The 14,205-nt window shown below is 38.2% G+C and overlaps 1 protein-coding gene across 5 annotated transcripts in view; it reads left to right on the top strand.

Moving 5' to 3' along the window:
• Nucleotides 1-14,205, top strand: part of LOC136830811 (protein PALS1-like) — a 580,368-nt gene that overhangs the window by 191,633 nt on the left and 374,530 nt on the right. For all 5 annotated transcript variants that reach the window (XM_067090739.1, XM_067090742.1, XM_067090741.1 and 2 more), the window contains exon 3: nt 9,971-10,435. In XM_067090739.1, coding sequence (XP_066946840.1) covers nt 9,971-10,435 — 465 coding nt within the window. The remainder of the gene's footprint in view (nt 1-9,970; nt 10,436-14,205) is intronic.

Genomic DNA, 14,205 nt, shown 5'->3' on the forward strand with positions numbered 1-14,205 from the left:
TTTAAAAAAAAACTTAATAAAAGAAAATTTAAAATGAACTTAATGAAATAAAACTTAAACTGAACTTAATGAAAGAGAATTTAAAATGACAAGGTACTTCTGGACAATTACTTATTGGTGGATCCAGTTATATCTTTTCTATTCTGTCGATGGTTTCCTTATTGGGTCAACGGTGCTTAAGTGGATTCGGATTCGAGTAAGCCTAACTGCAAGGCCTCTAATCCGCTTGGCTCTCCCAAGGAGCTTTGTTATTGCTTACCAATCGTAGTCACGCCAGCGAGTGTGCTCCGTTACCCCACCTCTCTCTCTCTCTCTCTCTCTCTCTCTCTCTCTCTCTCTCTCTCTCTCTCTCTCTCTCTCTCTCTCTCTCGTAACTAACGCCTTTAAGCGCACCTTTTACTCTCTTGTTTCCCTGGTTTCTCCTATAAGTATACCTCTCTCTCTCTCTCTCTCTCTCTCTCTCTCTCTCTCTCTCTCTCTCTCTCTCTCTCGTAACTAACGCCTTTAAGCACACCTTTTACTCTCTTGTTTTTCTGGTTTCTCTTATAGGTATACACCTCTCTCTCTCTCTCTCTCTCTCTCTCTCTCTCTCTCTCTCTCTCTCTCTCTCTCTCTCTCGACTAGCGCCTTCAAGCATGCCTTTTTACTCTCCTGTTTCTCTGGTTTCTCACATAGGTTTACATTCTCTCTCTCTCTCTCTCTCTCTCTCTCTCTCTCTCTCTCTCTCTCTCTCTCTCTCTCTCTCTCTCGTGATTAATGCCTTCATGCGACTTCAGGCTTGCCTTTGTAGGCTACTCTCCTGTCTCTCTGATTTCTCTCAGGTATACATTCTCTCTCTCTCTCTCTCTGTCTCTGTCTCTCTCTCTCTCTCTCTCTCTCTCTCTCTCTCTCTCTCTCTCTCTCTCTCTCTCTCTCTCTCTCTCTCCAAAGCCTACTATTTCTCTGTTTCCCTCTTGTTTTCAAGATCCATTAGTAAGACACACGAAAGTAGCATACAACAGAAAATGTGAAAACATTGAAACAGCCATGCACGAGGAATAATGACTAACGTGATATAATAGATCTTAAAATGCTATTATGTTTGTTTGACGCTTTTTCATGACCTCAAAAACTGCACCGTCACCAACATAGGAAATGAAGAATATTTTATTTTTTTTTTTTCTTACGCGGCGCGTTGCATAATTTCCACTCATCTCCCGTCTCCCTTCTCATAGTTCTCATCCAATTAGATCTGTCTTCTAGGCTTCTGCTGTCCACAGAAGCCAGCTGACACTGTCACGCAATATTCTGCCACTGGTTGTGGAAAGGATATGTCCAAGTCATTTCAGTCTCCCCTTCATCATTATCTCATCTAAACATAGAACCACCGTAAATTCCTTCATGGTATCATTTCTCACTTTATCCTGACATCTGTGAACCTAATATTCTTCTTAAAACTTTATTCTCAAATCGACAAAATATTTTAGGTATAGTTTCAGTGTCACACCGTGATTCATGTCGGTATATCAACACGTATCTTGCAAGAAGTATGTATACTCGTACTTTTGAATACCATCACAGTTTATGTGATTTTCAAATCTTATTCGACCTGCCCATTATTTGATCTGAATTTTTAAGTGTTTCGATGAATTCCAACTCAAAGAACTCATTGTTCCTAAATATTTGAAAGATTCAGCCTCATTACTGTTTTCTCTAGCTAATGCTATTCCATCTCGTTTTGTACACTCTATCCTCACTTCTTTGTTCTCTTAGATTTATTTTAGATTCCATCTCTAATTTTGTGATGCATGCTATTAAGCAAGCTTTGTAAATCTCTTGCTATTTTGCTGAGTAAAACATCTCCATTTTCTAAGTCTGTTAAGTTTCTATACTTCGATTTAAACCTCTTCCATCACCAAACACTTTTTAATTATAAAGTTCATTATAAAATCCTTGAGAAGGTAAACAGCATTAACTTTGTATCTAGTTCGTTCATGGATAATTTAAGATATCTTTACATTTTTTAACGGGAATGCCATAGGGACGCAGGGCACTTCCGTGATATTGGTCTGTAATCAACAAATACCATCAGAATGGGATTTTTAAAATCAATATACTGCTGCACAGTGTCCTAACACAAGTATCTGATCTGTCCAGCTGATGCCATTTCAATAACCAGCTTATACATATCCAGCTGTTTTATGGAATTCTCTCTCCAGCCTATTAAGAATAACCATACTCAAATTTTCATTACAACCAACGCACGTGCAGTGAATCTTATAGTAGTTACCACATTCAGTGAGGTCACCCTTCTTTGGTACCTTAGCTGTGACTTCCACTTCACAATGATCAGGCTTTGTTATGTCATGCCATATTCTGTGAAACAGTGTAGTAGACGAGTTGTCATTTCACTTTCAGCAGAAATCATCACTGCTGTGATGATTTCTGTTCCTTCTCACATATGGTTCATAGAACTGCAAATCTGCTTCAACATTCAGTCGCAAAAGCCTGTCGATATTGATCTTCAGGAAGCTTTATTATATTAAACCGGAGTTTTAGTTGGGTGCTTTTAATTTTGATTGTTTTGATCACTGCAGAGATTGCTCCTCTGTTGCTCCTACCATTCCCCAAAATTCTTATTCTCTCCCAGGCATCCTTGCCCTTGCATCTTCCATTCCTTCATTTTGCCTATGAGCATTTGCATTCATATAAAATTCTCGTGTCTTTTGTATTTCATCTGTAGAATTCTTCACTTTAGCTCATAAACAGTTCATCTTTTAGTTCTTTTAATTTGTTGGTGCACAGTACACTATAATACTCACGTAATACTGTTGTGATTTAAATCCTGTGAGCTGTGATGTACTGCTCATTGCTCAGTTCTATCTACTCTTCTTCAATAATTATTCACATTACGCCCACCTAATCCATTTTTTGCATTCCTTTGCACTGTGACTCAATTGAGTAAGATTTCCAGATCACATCTCTTTAATGAATTTCCTTTTTTGTTTTTAAATTTCAATTTCCTATTTTCAATTCTTATTTATAAACCAGGAGATTTTTAGCACCCTATGTGCAAGAACTGGATCATTTCTAAATTGTGATTATCCAATGAAGATTCATTAACTGAACACACTAAAGGATAGCCTGTTCATCGTAGTACCCAGTTCCTACCAGACTAGGGCCAGTGACCCTTCCATTGCCTATTGGTTTTTAACAAGCCCATCTTTCAAGCATCAAGAGCTGCGGCCAAGGAGACAAAACACTTGCCTTTAACCGTATCCATCATCCCACTGCCAATAATTCTTGGTACTCATTCTGGCCAAGGCCACAGTTTTCGACTGTGGTTCTTGCCTTTACCTACAGGGCGCCACTCTTCTAGGTAACGGTTGCTTGTATCCTGAACTTGGGCCCCTAGTCCAGGTATTACCAGCTTGCCCAGTTACACCTAACACTCACAAAGGGGCAGGGACACAACTCCATGAGGGTATTTACATACCCCAGTTATCTCAGCAATAATAATAATAATAATGACTTTTGAGTCCATATGATGACTGATTGAAACAACTCAGAAAATATGATATGAAGGGGGTCTGGTGTGGTTGAGAAAGGGCAACAATGAGACCCGTGAGCGTGGAAATGATAATATTAATTTAGATTTGTTTTTCTTTGATAATTTCTCTTCTTTCACCGTCGATTCGATTTCTTTTCCTCTGAGTTCCTTGAAACAACCGATTTTGTACTTCCGTTCTGGCTGTTTATTGAAATTGCCTTACTTATACCTTGCTCTTGTATTTCAGTGACTTGTTCAAATAATGATCGATTCCGCTAATAAACCACGGCATCAAGGCTCCTTCTGTAATATGTAACGTTTTGGTATATTCATGCATAAACGCTGTTAAATGTCAAGTGAAAGTTGATAAAGCCAGAACACGATGCACACTTGTGAGGCCTTGTTAAATGTTATTGGAATGCGGATGATTCTATTACATGAGACGCAGTTTGTACTTGAACATGTATATAAGAGGCCTAACTTAGATAAACCGTGGATTACACGACTGTTTCCCTTTTCGAAAATAGGAAATTAAGGTTAAGTGGATATAACTATGAAACCTTTTCAGTACTACTTCAAAAGAGTTCCGAGGGCGTTAACCCTTTTGATGATCAGTCCAGCGTTCGGAAGATTCCAGAAACCTTGTTAAGAGTTAGGCCTCAGAATTCAAGAGTCTACAGTAGACAGGATGGCTTCGTCCTATGTGGATTTTTCATTTGTAAACATTGTCTTTACAACACTATTAGCCTAGAACTCGGTTCCTTAGTTTTGCTGTGGATGTGAGTGCTTTGTAAGCATAATTTATTTTTTTCAGTCTAAATGATTATGAAAAATCATAATTTTGTGATAATGCTACTTTATGATGGACCTTTTTTTCTTGTGTATTTACTACAAAGTTTCACCACCTTGAAATTAAGCCTTTGATTTCTGACCATGAAATGCAGTGATTCCATGTAAATGAATTTTTCAAAAATAATCATTGGTTAGTTCTTTCTTCTATGGTGGATGAACTTAGGCGGGAATAGCTCGAAAATCAAGTTCGGTTAATTGAAGGGAGTACTAAAAGATAAAGAAAAGCATTTAAGCAACATTGGGTCTCATCAGTACTGAGATGGATGAATTCATGCCAAACGCCCTGGTTACATGAGCTCTTGTGAATAGTTGTTGTGACACCGGGCATGAAATACGTCTAAAATATCAAAGCTCGGAATAGGAGAGGAGCATCTTTTAACGGTCCCCTCCCCTCATGCCAGCACTAAGACGGTGTAAAAGGGATGGTATATAACAGTTATAGTCCCATTATCATTACTGAAACTTGCTAGGGACCTTAGGCCTCTAGCTTTAACAGTCATGGTTGACACCGAGCTCTGAAATATATATATAAAAAAAGAGAATGAAGTTAGCTTGACATAGTAGCTTTAAACTGTTAGACATTCATCAGTTATTTTTAAACTGAATTGTGTCGTACTTGCTAAGAAGCCTTTTGTCCGTTTCGCTATGTCGATTACCTGAGAACCTCCCGTATGCTATTAAATTGCTCTCATTTAATGTCACAGTAAATAGCGATATTTTATAGATTATGGTTTACCCAAGTATTTGACAATTATGTCGCAATATGGCGTAACGAAGAGATTTGTTGTGAAAGATTATAAATCACTTTATTTTTAGCCAGTTATTAATCTTGGCGTTAAGAGTCGTATATCAAGACACAACATCACTGTCAAATTTGCAGAATGCAAGAAACTTTTCTGGTATTCGGCGTAATGATGGGTTGTCGCGGAATTTTCTGGTAAGTTTTGCAACGACTTGCTGTAATGCTTTTGTAAACACCGAGTGTATTTTGTGATATTTACTGTCATTACGAGTAACAAGAATTATGGTTCCTCAGAAAGTCTGAGGAATTTAAAAATTACGAGGGATGCGAGTTGTATTATGTAGTTTTGGATGGTTGGTTCGAATTATTCTTTGTTGTTTTAGAGAGATGATTTAAGTTACGCCATTTTTTTTTTTTTTTTTTTTGTTAAGAATTCTTCCAAACGATTAATTGTAATAATTGCCTGTAGATGCTGGAAAGCCTCCAAAGTACTGATATATTTTTTTCGCAAGAGACCGGAAACCTTTACCTTCTCTTAGTCTATCCGTAGTGGGGTAATGCCGTCAGTGCAGCTCATGCGGTGCACTTTAGGCATTACTTAAGGTTCCTTGCAGCATCCCTTCGGCCCCTAACCGCAACCCCTTTCATTCCTTTAACTACATCTCCGTTCATGTTCTCTTTCTTCCATCTTACTTTGCACCCTCTCCTGACAATTTATTCATAGTGCAACTGCGAGGTTTTCCTCCTGTTATACCTTTCAAGCCTTTTTACTGTCAATTTATGTTTCAGAGCTGATTGACCTCATAGGTCCCAGCTCTTTTCCTATGGCCTAAATCCTATATTCCATTATATTCTCTTATTTTATGATCAACGTTCTTTCTCATTACATCAACTGGCGTGGCTGAAACCTAGCACAGGCACGTTATCATTTTTTTCTAATAATTCCAGTTTTTTTTTTTTTTTGGCAGACTAATAATATCGCGTAATCGAATAAGCTTATCAAGACATTAAATCTGGAAGAAAGATGGAAAAAGTATTTTTCTTGGATTTTCGAGATGAGACAGGTTATTTTTGTAATATGCAGGAATGCTGAAAAGCGCGTTTGAACCCCACATAGCTGTTCCCATTGTGAAAGTGGACGTATGCCAGATTGTGTAAAATACCGGAATGAAAATTACTTTTGAATTTAACATGAGTCTCTCTCTCTCTCTCTCTCTCTCTCTCTCTCTCTCTCTCTCTCTCTCTCTCTCTCTCTCTCTCCTGTCTTGTCTTTTATTGTGAGGGTTTCCATTAGAGAAAGATGGCCGGATTTAACCTCTTTTAGAGATTAGGGCACATTATGTAGATCCTGTAAAGTCGGTCGAGCCCAAACCAAACCATGATGCCGACGCCTTAGGGCGCTCTACACGGTCGTTCAAGGCTGGGTGGAATGAATCTTGCCGCTCACTTCCCCCCCCCGCCGCTCCCACCTTTCCTGCTACCGACTAACTTAAGAATTTAAGAATTTCGGTTCGCTATTGCTCTGTTAACGTGGCTTCTCTCTCTCTCTCTCTCTCTCTCTCTCTCTCTCTCTCTCTCTCTCTCTCTCAAACTGGTTTTGTTACTGAAAGCAGCTAGAAAGCATGCCGACTCCTCCCGAACTCTGGTTGCATAAGCTTGCAGCCAGCAACAGAGACAACGAATCTTCATATCTTTCTCCTTCTCTGTCTTGGCGTTTTCACTTTTAAAAATTCTTCCCCCCCCCTACACACACACACACACACACACACACACACACACACACACACACACACACACACACACACACACCACGTTTGTCTTTTGTCCGAAGTGAACAACAAGACAACAAATAAACAAACACTGTATTGACCTACGTGCCCACCTATTATCTACTTGGAATAGATACCCTAATTAACTCGCTAATTAAGTTCGGTCATAATTCTACTCTATCTTCCACCTGCCGTGCAGTTCGAGTTTATTCAGTATTATAGCTTGTCTTCACATAAGGACGCGTTAATATAAGTATAATGTAATTTCTTTTCAGAAAAGCCTATTAAAATCCCATAAGTAAAATCATGTATAGATACGAAAGTCCTCCCAAAAAGTGGTAACAGGAAATTGACCACAGCCATGCAGACCCACACGTGATCTATATCGGAATCGGTAATTGGAGACGTCGACTATCCCCACCATTCCTTGATTCAAACCTGTCGATTAGGCCTAAAGTTAAAGTCGGTCATCATCAGTCACACCTGCCATTCCCCCAATACGGTTAAGCCTATTTATATCATTGCCTGGGTTTTATGAGACGAATGGTTAGGCTACTCTCGCATAAGAGCACCAACATCCTCATGGGAGTCAGTTGTCCGTGTTGGTTTTGGGAGGCCTTCGTATCAGTGCTTATTTGGTCCGTCAGTTAAATCCTCTTTTATTGTTTATTGAAATTAATAGTTTTTAAGTAATTACATTTTCAAAGTCTTATGGTTTTTTTTGTGGAGAGAGAGAGAGAGAGAGAGAGAGAGAGAGAGAGAGAGAGAGAGAGAGAGAGAGAGAGAGAGAGAGAGGTAAAATTTTCATTCTGATCAACTCGAAAGCAATCACATGAAAAAACTATCAGTTTAAGGAAGAGTATATCACACTGTCTTAAGGCATCGTTTTTTCTTCATCGTGGAAAAAACTGTTTCAGTCATTAAAGGTTACATATATATGAAGTTTAGTGTACATGAAATTTAAACATGTAGCAAAGTACCAAAATCTCGAAGTAATGACATACTGAAGTTAGTCTTTTTACAGGAGTTAAAGAAAAAACAGTTTTGATCGCCAAATAATGCATAAAGCAAAAACAAAAACTATGTTATTGCAGTTGTAGGTAACTAGTTAATAACAGCAGTCCTTGAGGCCTCGATCAGTTTCCTAAAAATACCCTCCGACAAGTTACATTTGGAGATACCAGGGATCAAGGATGATTCTGCTACCATCTGCACCAAGTTTAATTAAAAGAATGTATTTTTATTATCAAAATCTCACCGTCCAGAAACACAGAACCACACAATTGAGGAGATATTTGGCATAACAAAATTTTATGTTATAGGGCCTATAAACAGAATGCGAAGGTGTCCCGTTGTTTCAGGAATCTTTTTTTTTTTTTTTTTTTTCAAAAACAGCAGTTCCCCATTTTCTTTCAAAAATAATTTCCCCATAGTTTCCCACTCATATTAAGCTTTAAACTTTATATAGCAAGATGTAAGGCGATTGAATTCTAAAACTTTTGTAAATCATGCTCGCGGGAAAGTGATTGAGGAATGGTCTCGAATCTAGCGAAAAAAGTCTGGATGTTACTTTAAAATGTCACACATTTTTCTAATGAAGGACGATACCTATCGTTGAAGAGGGCAGGAAAATTAATTTTTCGTAGGTAGAGGAATCATTCAGCAACTGTAAAGTTTTTCCTTTATATGATACTGAATTAGTGTGTTTTGTATATGATACCGAATTAATATGTTTTGTGGGACGTAATTACAACTTGAATTCTGACGTTGCATATTTTATAACGTTATTTAGTCAGATATACCTTCTCTTTCGTCACTGGTTTTACAAAGTGAGGAAAGCATCCTCAAAAAAGCCCCATTTGTGTTTTCGTTATGCATCTTTTTTTTTTTTTTATCTTTAGATAGAATGATGATTACCGAAACCGAATCCCATCTCATTTAACCACATTAGGACGTTCGAGTTAAGGTAGTGATATCCTGTTGATGAAACAGCCTTCAAACTCCCTACGTCAGAGTAATTCAACCGATCCTTTCAAATATTTTCGAAGATTTATAAATTACTTTCGTCGTTACTTTCATTCAGAAACGTGAGAACGAAACTGGGAAAGTATGTCATATCTGGAAAACCATTTTCGTGAAATGATATCAAAGAAAATGTTGGAAATCTTTCTGGGTGACTCATATAGATGTGATCCCCTGCGCCGTGGTCCTTTGGTCATGACTTGAAATATGGAAGCGTTGAGGTGGATATATTATGCGCTATGTAATTTTATATAATACGAGGGCGTCACTGGTTTTATAATTTTCTTTCTGTGTTAAATGCTGTGGACACCAGGTTTAGGATACTCTCTCTCTCTCTCTCTCTCTCTCTCTCTCTCTCTCTCTCTCTCTCTCTCTCTCTCTCTCTCTCGTAAATGTAATAGTCATCATTTTACATCAGTCGAAAACATTATTTCGAAACGGTTTTTATTCTCTTTGTTGCATTTACTTTCAAAAGGCTATAATTGTGTCACTTTTCAGTGAAATTTGACTTTGTGGTGTAACGTCTTGGTATTAATGAGAAGTTTGGGCATTCTTTGGTGTAATATTTTGAGATTTGTATCATAGAATGATGCCGTGACATTAATAGGTTATTGTCGTAATACTGATGGTTCTAAGTTTCTTTTATGTGAACTGAAAAGTATTGACAGTTCTCAGTATCATTCATGTTAGGGGGTCAGTGCTTATATGGTACCTTTCGTTTATAAACTTAATTAGGTGATGAGGCTCTTGCCACACCCGCCAACAGAAAAAGCTAAGTTACATGACACATTGTTGGTGGTACTGATGGTTTTTGACAGTAGCACAGTCTTCAAGATAATTGCTTTCTGCCTACCAAGCCGTTCACTATGGTCTTTTCTCAACGTACCGTTCAAGTTCTTTAACTTTGTTTTGATCAGTTTTTTGCATTTCGTTTTGGAGTAGATATTCTTGGCGGAACTTGTGAACTAGAAAAAAGAATGTTGTCTGGTCAGACTGCTTTCTGTTAATAGTTTAATAGTTATAGTATTCTCACGACATTTTTTATTTTCATTTCAGGACTGGAATCCGCGCAGTTTGTCGACATTCTCCACCTTTGGGGGTGGGCAGGGTTCACCCCCTCTCATGGGTATCAACGGGCACGCCAATGGCACCATCCATGTCAATGGAGGCACCAACGGACTCACGGGCAGCGGGATGTCTGTCCTGATGAGCCCCACCAAGGCGAACGGATCCGTCACCGTGAACGGATTAAATCCCCCGGACATTCTGGCCAGCCCAGATGTCATCCCCAGTTGTCACAAGCCCGCCCACGCCCTCGGGCCGGAGATCGTCAGCCATGTTGCCAAGCCCATTGGCATGCCCGTTGTCCCACCAAGCGTCGGGGACATCGTCAGGCCACGCCATTACCACAGCAAGTCTCTGGTCGGGGACGAACTCCAGCCCCTGCCCGCCCCGTCGCACTCCCACTCCAGGTCCCTGGTGTCCTCCATGGATCTCATTCCGCCCAAGTCTCCGGATGGGGTAAGTTGGCTCTCTCTCTCTCTCTCTCTCTCTCTCTCTCTCTCTCTCTCTCTCTCTCTCTCTCTCATTTTTTATTTTGAAAGTTCAGGGACGATAATGGAATCTTAATTTACCCTTAGTATTTTTCTATTTCATAGTTAAGCAAAATGCAAACTTATCCTGCCAACGATAAAAAGGAAATAGTATTTCATATGGTGATAGAAAACGAGCTATTTAGGTTTGATTGTACAAAGCTATCTATTGAATGAAGTAAAATGAACATTTCTGATTTTTACTAGAGCGTTTGGTGAGATTCGTAGCCTGAGGAGAGAATCGTAAGTGTTATGTTAAAGAAAGTTTGTTATTTATTTTTGATTTTATCTCTTGTCGAAAATTCCTTACTTTCTGTGTTTTACTGTTCGACAGTTCAGGAATTTACTGTCTTAGGTCTTAGAACATTAATAGAAAAATATTAGTGTCGATGTTATATGATAAAGTTGAAATCCGTATTTGTGTAATAATGGAACCTTTTCTTTATGTATATATAATTTTATGATTTATTCTGGACCCTATTTTATGCTGAATTTAAATCTGTTGGGTGTGTAATCAGATGCAAAAATCCAAGCTGGGTGCCATGACCACTTGACGAGTTACGTCTAGAATACATTTAAACTTGAGCACAGAGAATCAGTGCAACAATTAGCTATTTGTTCACCAAAATTATCAGAAATCCAGTTTATGAACTACTTTCATACAAAAATAGGTCAACTTAGTATGTCTTAGTGATACATGCATTTTGTTAGGTAAATGTCAGATTTCATGATATAAGGTAATGAGGTATTAATAACAATTTTAAAAATGTTTTGAATAATGTGGCTTATCTTAATTTTTATAATTGTGTCATTTAAGATTTGGTAAGCGTCCCTAACAATATATTTTATATGAACATGGGGCGATCTTTTCAGATTACATTAAGAAAAAACATTTCTTCATTGACATCAAATAGACTGCTTTAAGTCTTGCTTCAATATATGTCTGTTCACCTCCACCAAATATGAAAATGACACAATAAGCTTACATCTGCTGCACGACATATTGATAAATACATGAATATGATGGATGATAATGTTCTTGCCATCACTGGGTTTTTACATCTTGGCATTCCCATACATATAAAAGTCTTTGTGTATACCAAAGTGAATTTTGCACTGGAGTAATGTAATGTTTCACATTCAGTTTGTCCGTTACAGCTAACAAAATTAAAACTCATGGATTGTCTCTGCAAAGTTTTCTCGGTAAGATATGCAGGGGATGCATATTTGACAAATTTATCTTCAAGCCGTAATAATTTTGGTTTACATCTGGATTTGATGCTTTCCATGCAGACATCCAGCACGCCAGCTGATTGTGTGTACGCTGACCGTGTGGTTTGAAATCGGTCATAGTTGAGTACCATTTTTCAATGTGGTAGCACATGTTTTTCCCCACCTATATTTTTGTGAAGAAAATCGTTCGCATGGTATCTAGCGATTCCCCTGTGTATCTCAGCAACAAACTTAAATCACGGGGCGAAGAGCTACTAAGGGTTTTTCATATAAGACCTTTTATAGCATGATATTTTTGAAGAGTCACTTGTGCAGGTGCCAAGGATGAAGCTTTGAGTATCCTTCCATTTCCGGTGTAGTGTCGTTTGGATTTCTCAGCCAGCTGTTTTTGCAGGCTAAGGCTGCCCAGATAGGGTTAACATTACTGTTAATATGTGCGCAGATTTCTGACGCTTTTGAAGAGTTATCTGTACAAAGCTGACAACCGAAACTTGGGCCAAATCATTCTTGATGTTAGTCTTAGCCAGGCTGTTCTGATCTTGTTCTATTGGTTTTGCTGTTGGCGTACACAGATGGTGGAGTTCATCATTAAATGTTACTCAGAAATTGTGAAAAACTTCAATTAGCTTTCAGCCGATTTAAAAAGCACTAGCTCCAGTCATCCCAGCAGATGATGTGGCATCTAGTTCAAGTGATATTGTTCCAAGCAGAGTCAGCAGCGTATCTGCATTCACTTGTATAGAAAAAAGTGCCGAAAATTAATTACTTGAGACATTTTATTGTGGACGTTTTGTTGGTTATCTGTAAAGCTGTTTTTATGTTTCATTCATACCTCTCGATCTATTGAAAACGAATTTGGTTGGCAGTGTTTTTTTTTTTTTTTTTTTTTTTTTTCATTCCGACTTGATATAGAGTTTGGACTCTGCCGTCGCCCTTCATGTCTTCAGTAACGCGGAGGTGTTTAGGTGAATGCATCTTGCATATCACAGTTGATACAACATTGGGAGATAACGGCAACGGGTGTGGCTGAAAATTTGCAGACAAGAAGTTATAAGTAAGCATCGTGTGAACTGTTTGTGCAAACGCATTTTGGTACTGCTCCGGATTCATGTACATTCAGAAAACCTTTCCTTGAGATGGTCATCAAAGGCAACACCATGAACCTGATCTGAAGAAACAATAGGACTGTTGCTGAAGAATTTTGATTTGGAGTCCTTGTGAAACCCCGCATCGGCTGCATATAAATCACGGACTGCTGGATTTGCTTTGAAAACAGCATCCCTTCCCTTCCCAGCTTATCATCTCTCTGCTTTGTGCGTTTACGAATGGCATCCCTGAATAAAATCGTTCTTTCTGCGTCTCAGCATAAATACGATTGCTCAGTACGCTAATGTTCCCGAACAACTTTGCCCTTGTGTATGGTGTATCAGTCTCAAGTTTGCACTTTGCTAGCAATCTCTTAATACGGTTATGAACAATACTGATATAGTTTTTATGATATGACATATATACAGTATATTGCCTCTTCCAACATCACGTCTGCTGCAAGTGTTCCATGAGCTTTCGAAACTGGCGGACTTTCGGGTTTCCCCGGGTAACTACCACAAATGAAGTACGCCTTATTTCAATGTACTGAAAACAGTGCTTGTACCTATAAGCGGCCTTGCATTAAATTTAGATATATAGTTTTTGGTTTAACATGAAGTACTAACTGAACTACTTATTTAAATAAAGGTATCTTTGCAGCGTACTTATATGTCAATATAAGTCAGTATTTACACAACAGTCCCACACTTGACCCATTCATGTCTATCGTAGACATCTTGATGATAACCGTAGTATTATGGCATTTCTGGTTACAAAAATCATAGTCAGTTCAACATTATAAGCTTTTTTTCTTATAAACTACATTATTTTTCATGCTACCAGCCCTCATACCTGGAAACATACAAATCGACATATTCATCATTGGATCTTATATAATTGTGAAAATATTAAACCAAAAAGGTGTCCTTCAATTCATTAGCGGTCAGCTTGAATTCTGTGTAATTTTGCAAAAATCTTGAAGGTTTCAAAGCTGACACTTACTAGATTTGAAATCAATGTACAATATCTGTCCAGAAGCAAATATTAAACTTTATTATTATTATATATATATATATATATATATACATACATACATACATACATACATACATACAAAATCAAAACAAGGACATCCCAAAGTTCCCATTTTCTCACTCGAACTATAAATGTCCAGAGAAGTTTGTCAAAATCCAGGTAAATCCCACGTGAATCGTCATTTTTGAGAACTTGTGAATATCTTCCTCACTCGGGTAGGTTCCCGGATGTGAATGCTTCCAAGTACAGAATGGCTCGCTCTCACCAGACCCCTAAGGAATTTTGTAACGCTCGGTCATTTTTATGTAGAAAAGGCGTTAACCACACTCGAATGATGGGGCTTGA

This window comes from Macrobrachium rosenbergii, chromosome 47 (assembly GCF_040412425.1).
Source record: "Macrobrachium rosenbergii isolate ZJJX-2024 chromosome 47, ASM4041242v1, whole genome shotgun sequence".
Taxonomy (NCBI): Eukaryota; Metazoa; Arthropoda; class Malacostraca; order Decapoda; family Palaemonidae; genus Macrobrachium; species Macrobrachium rosenbergii.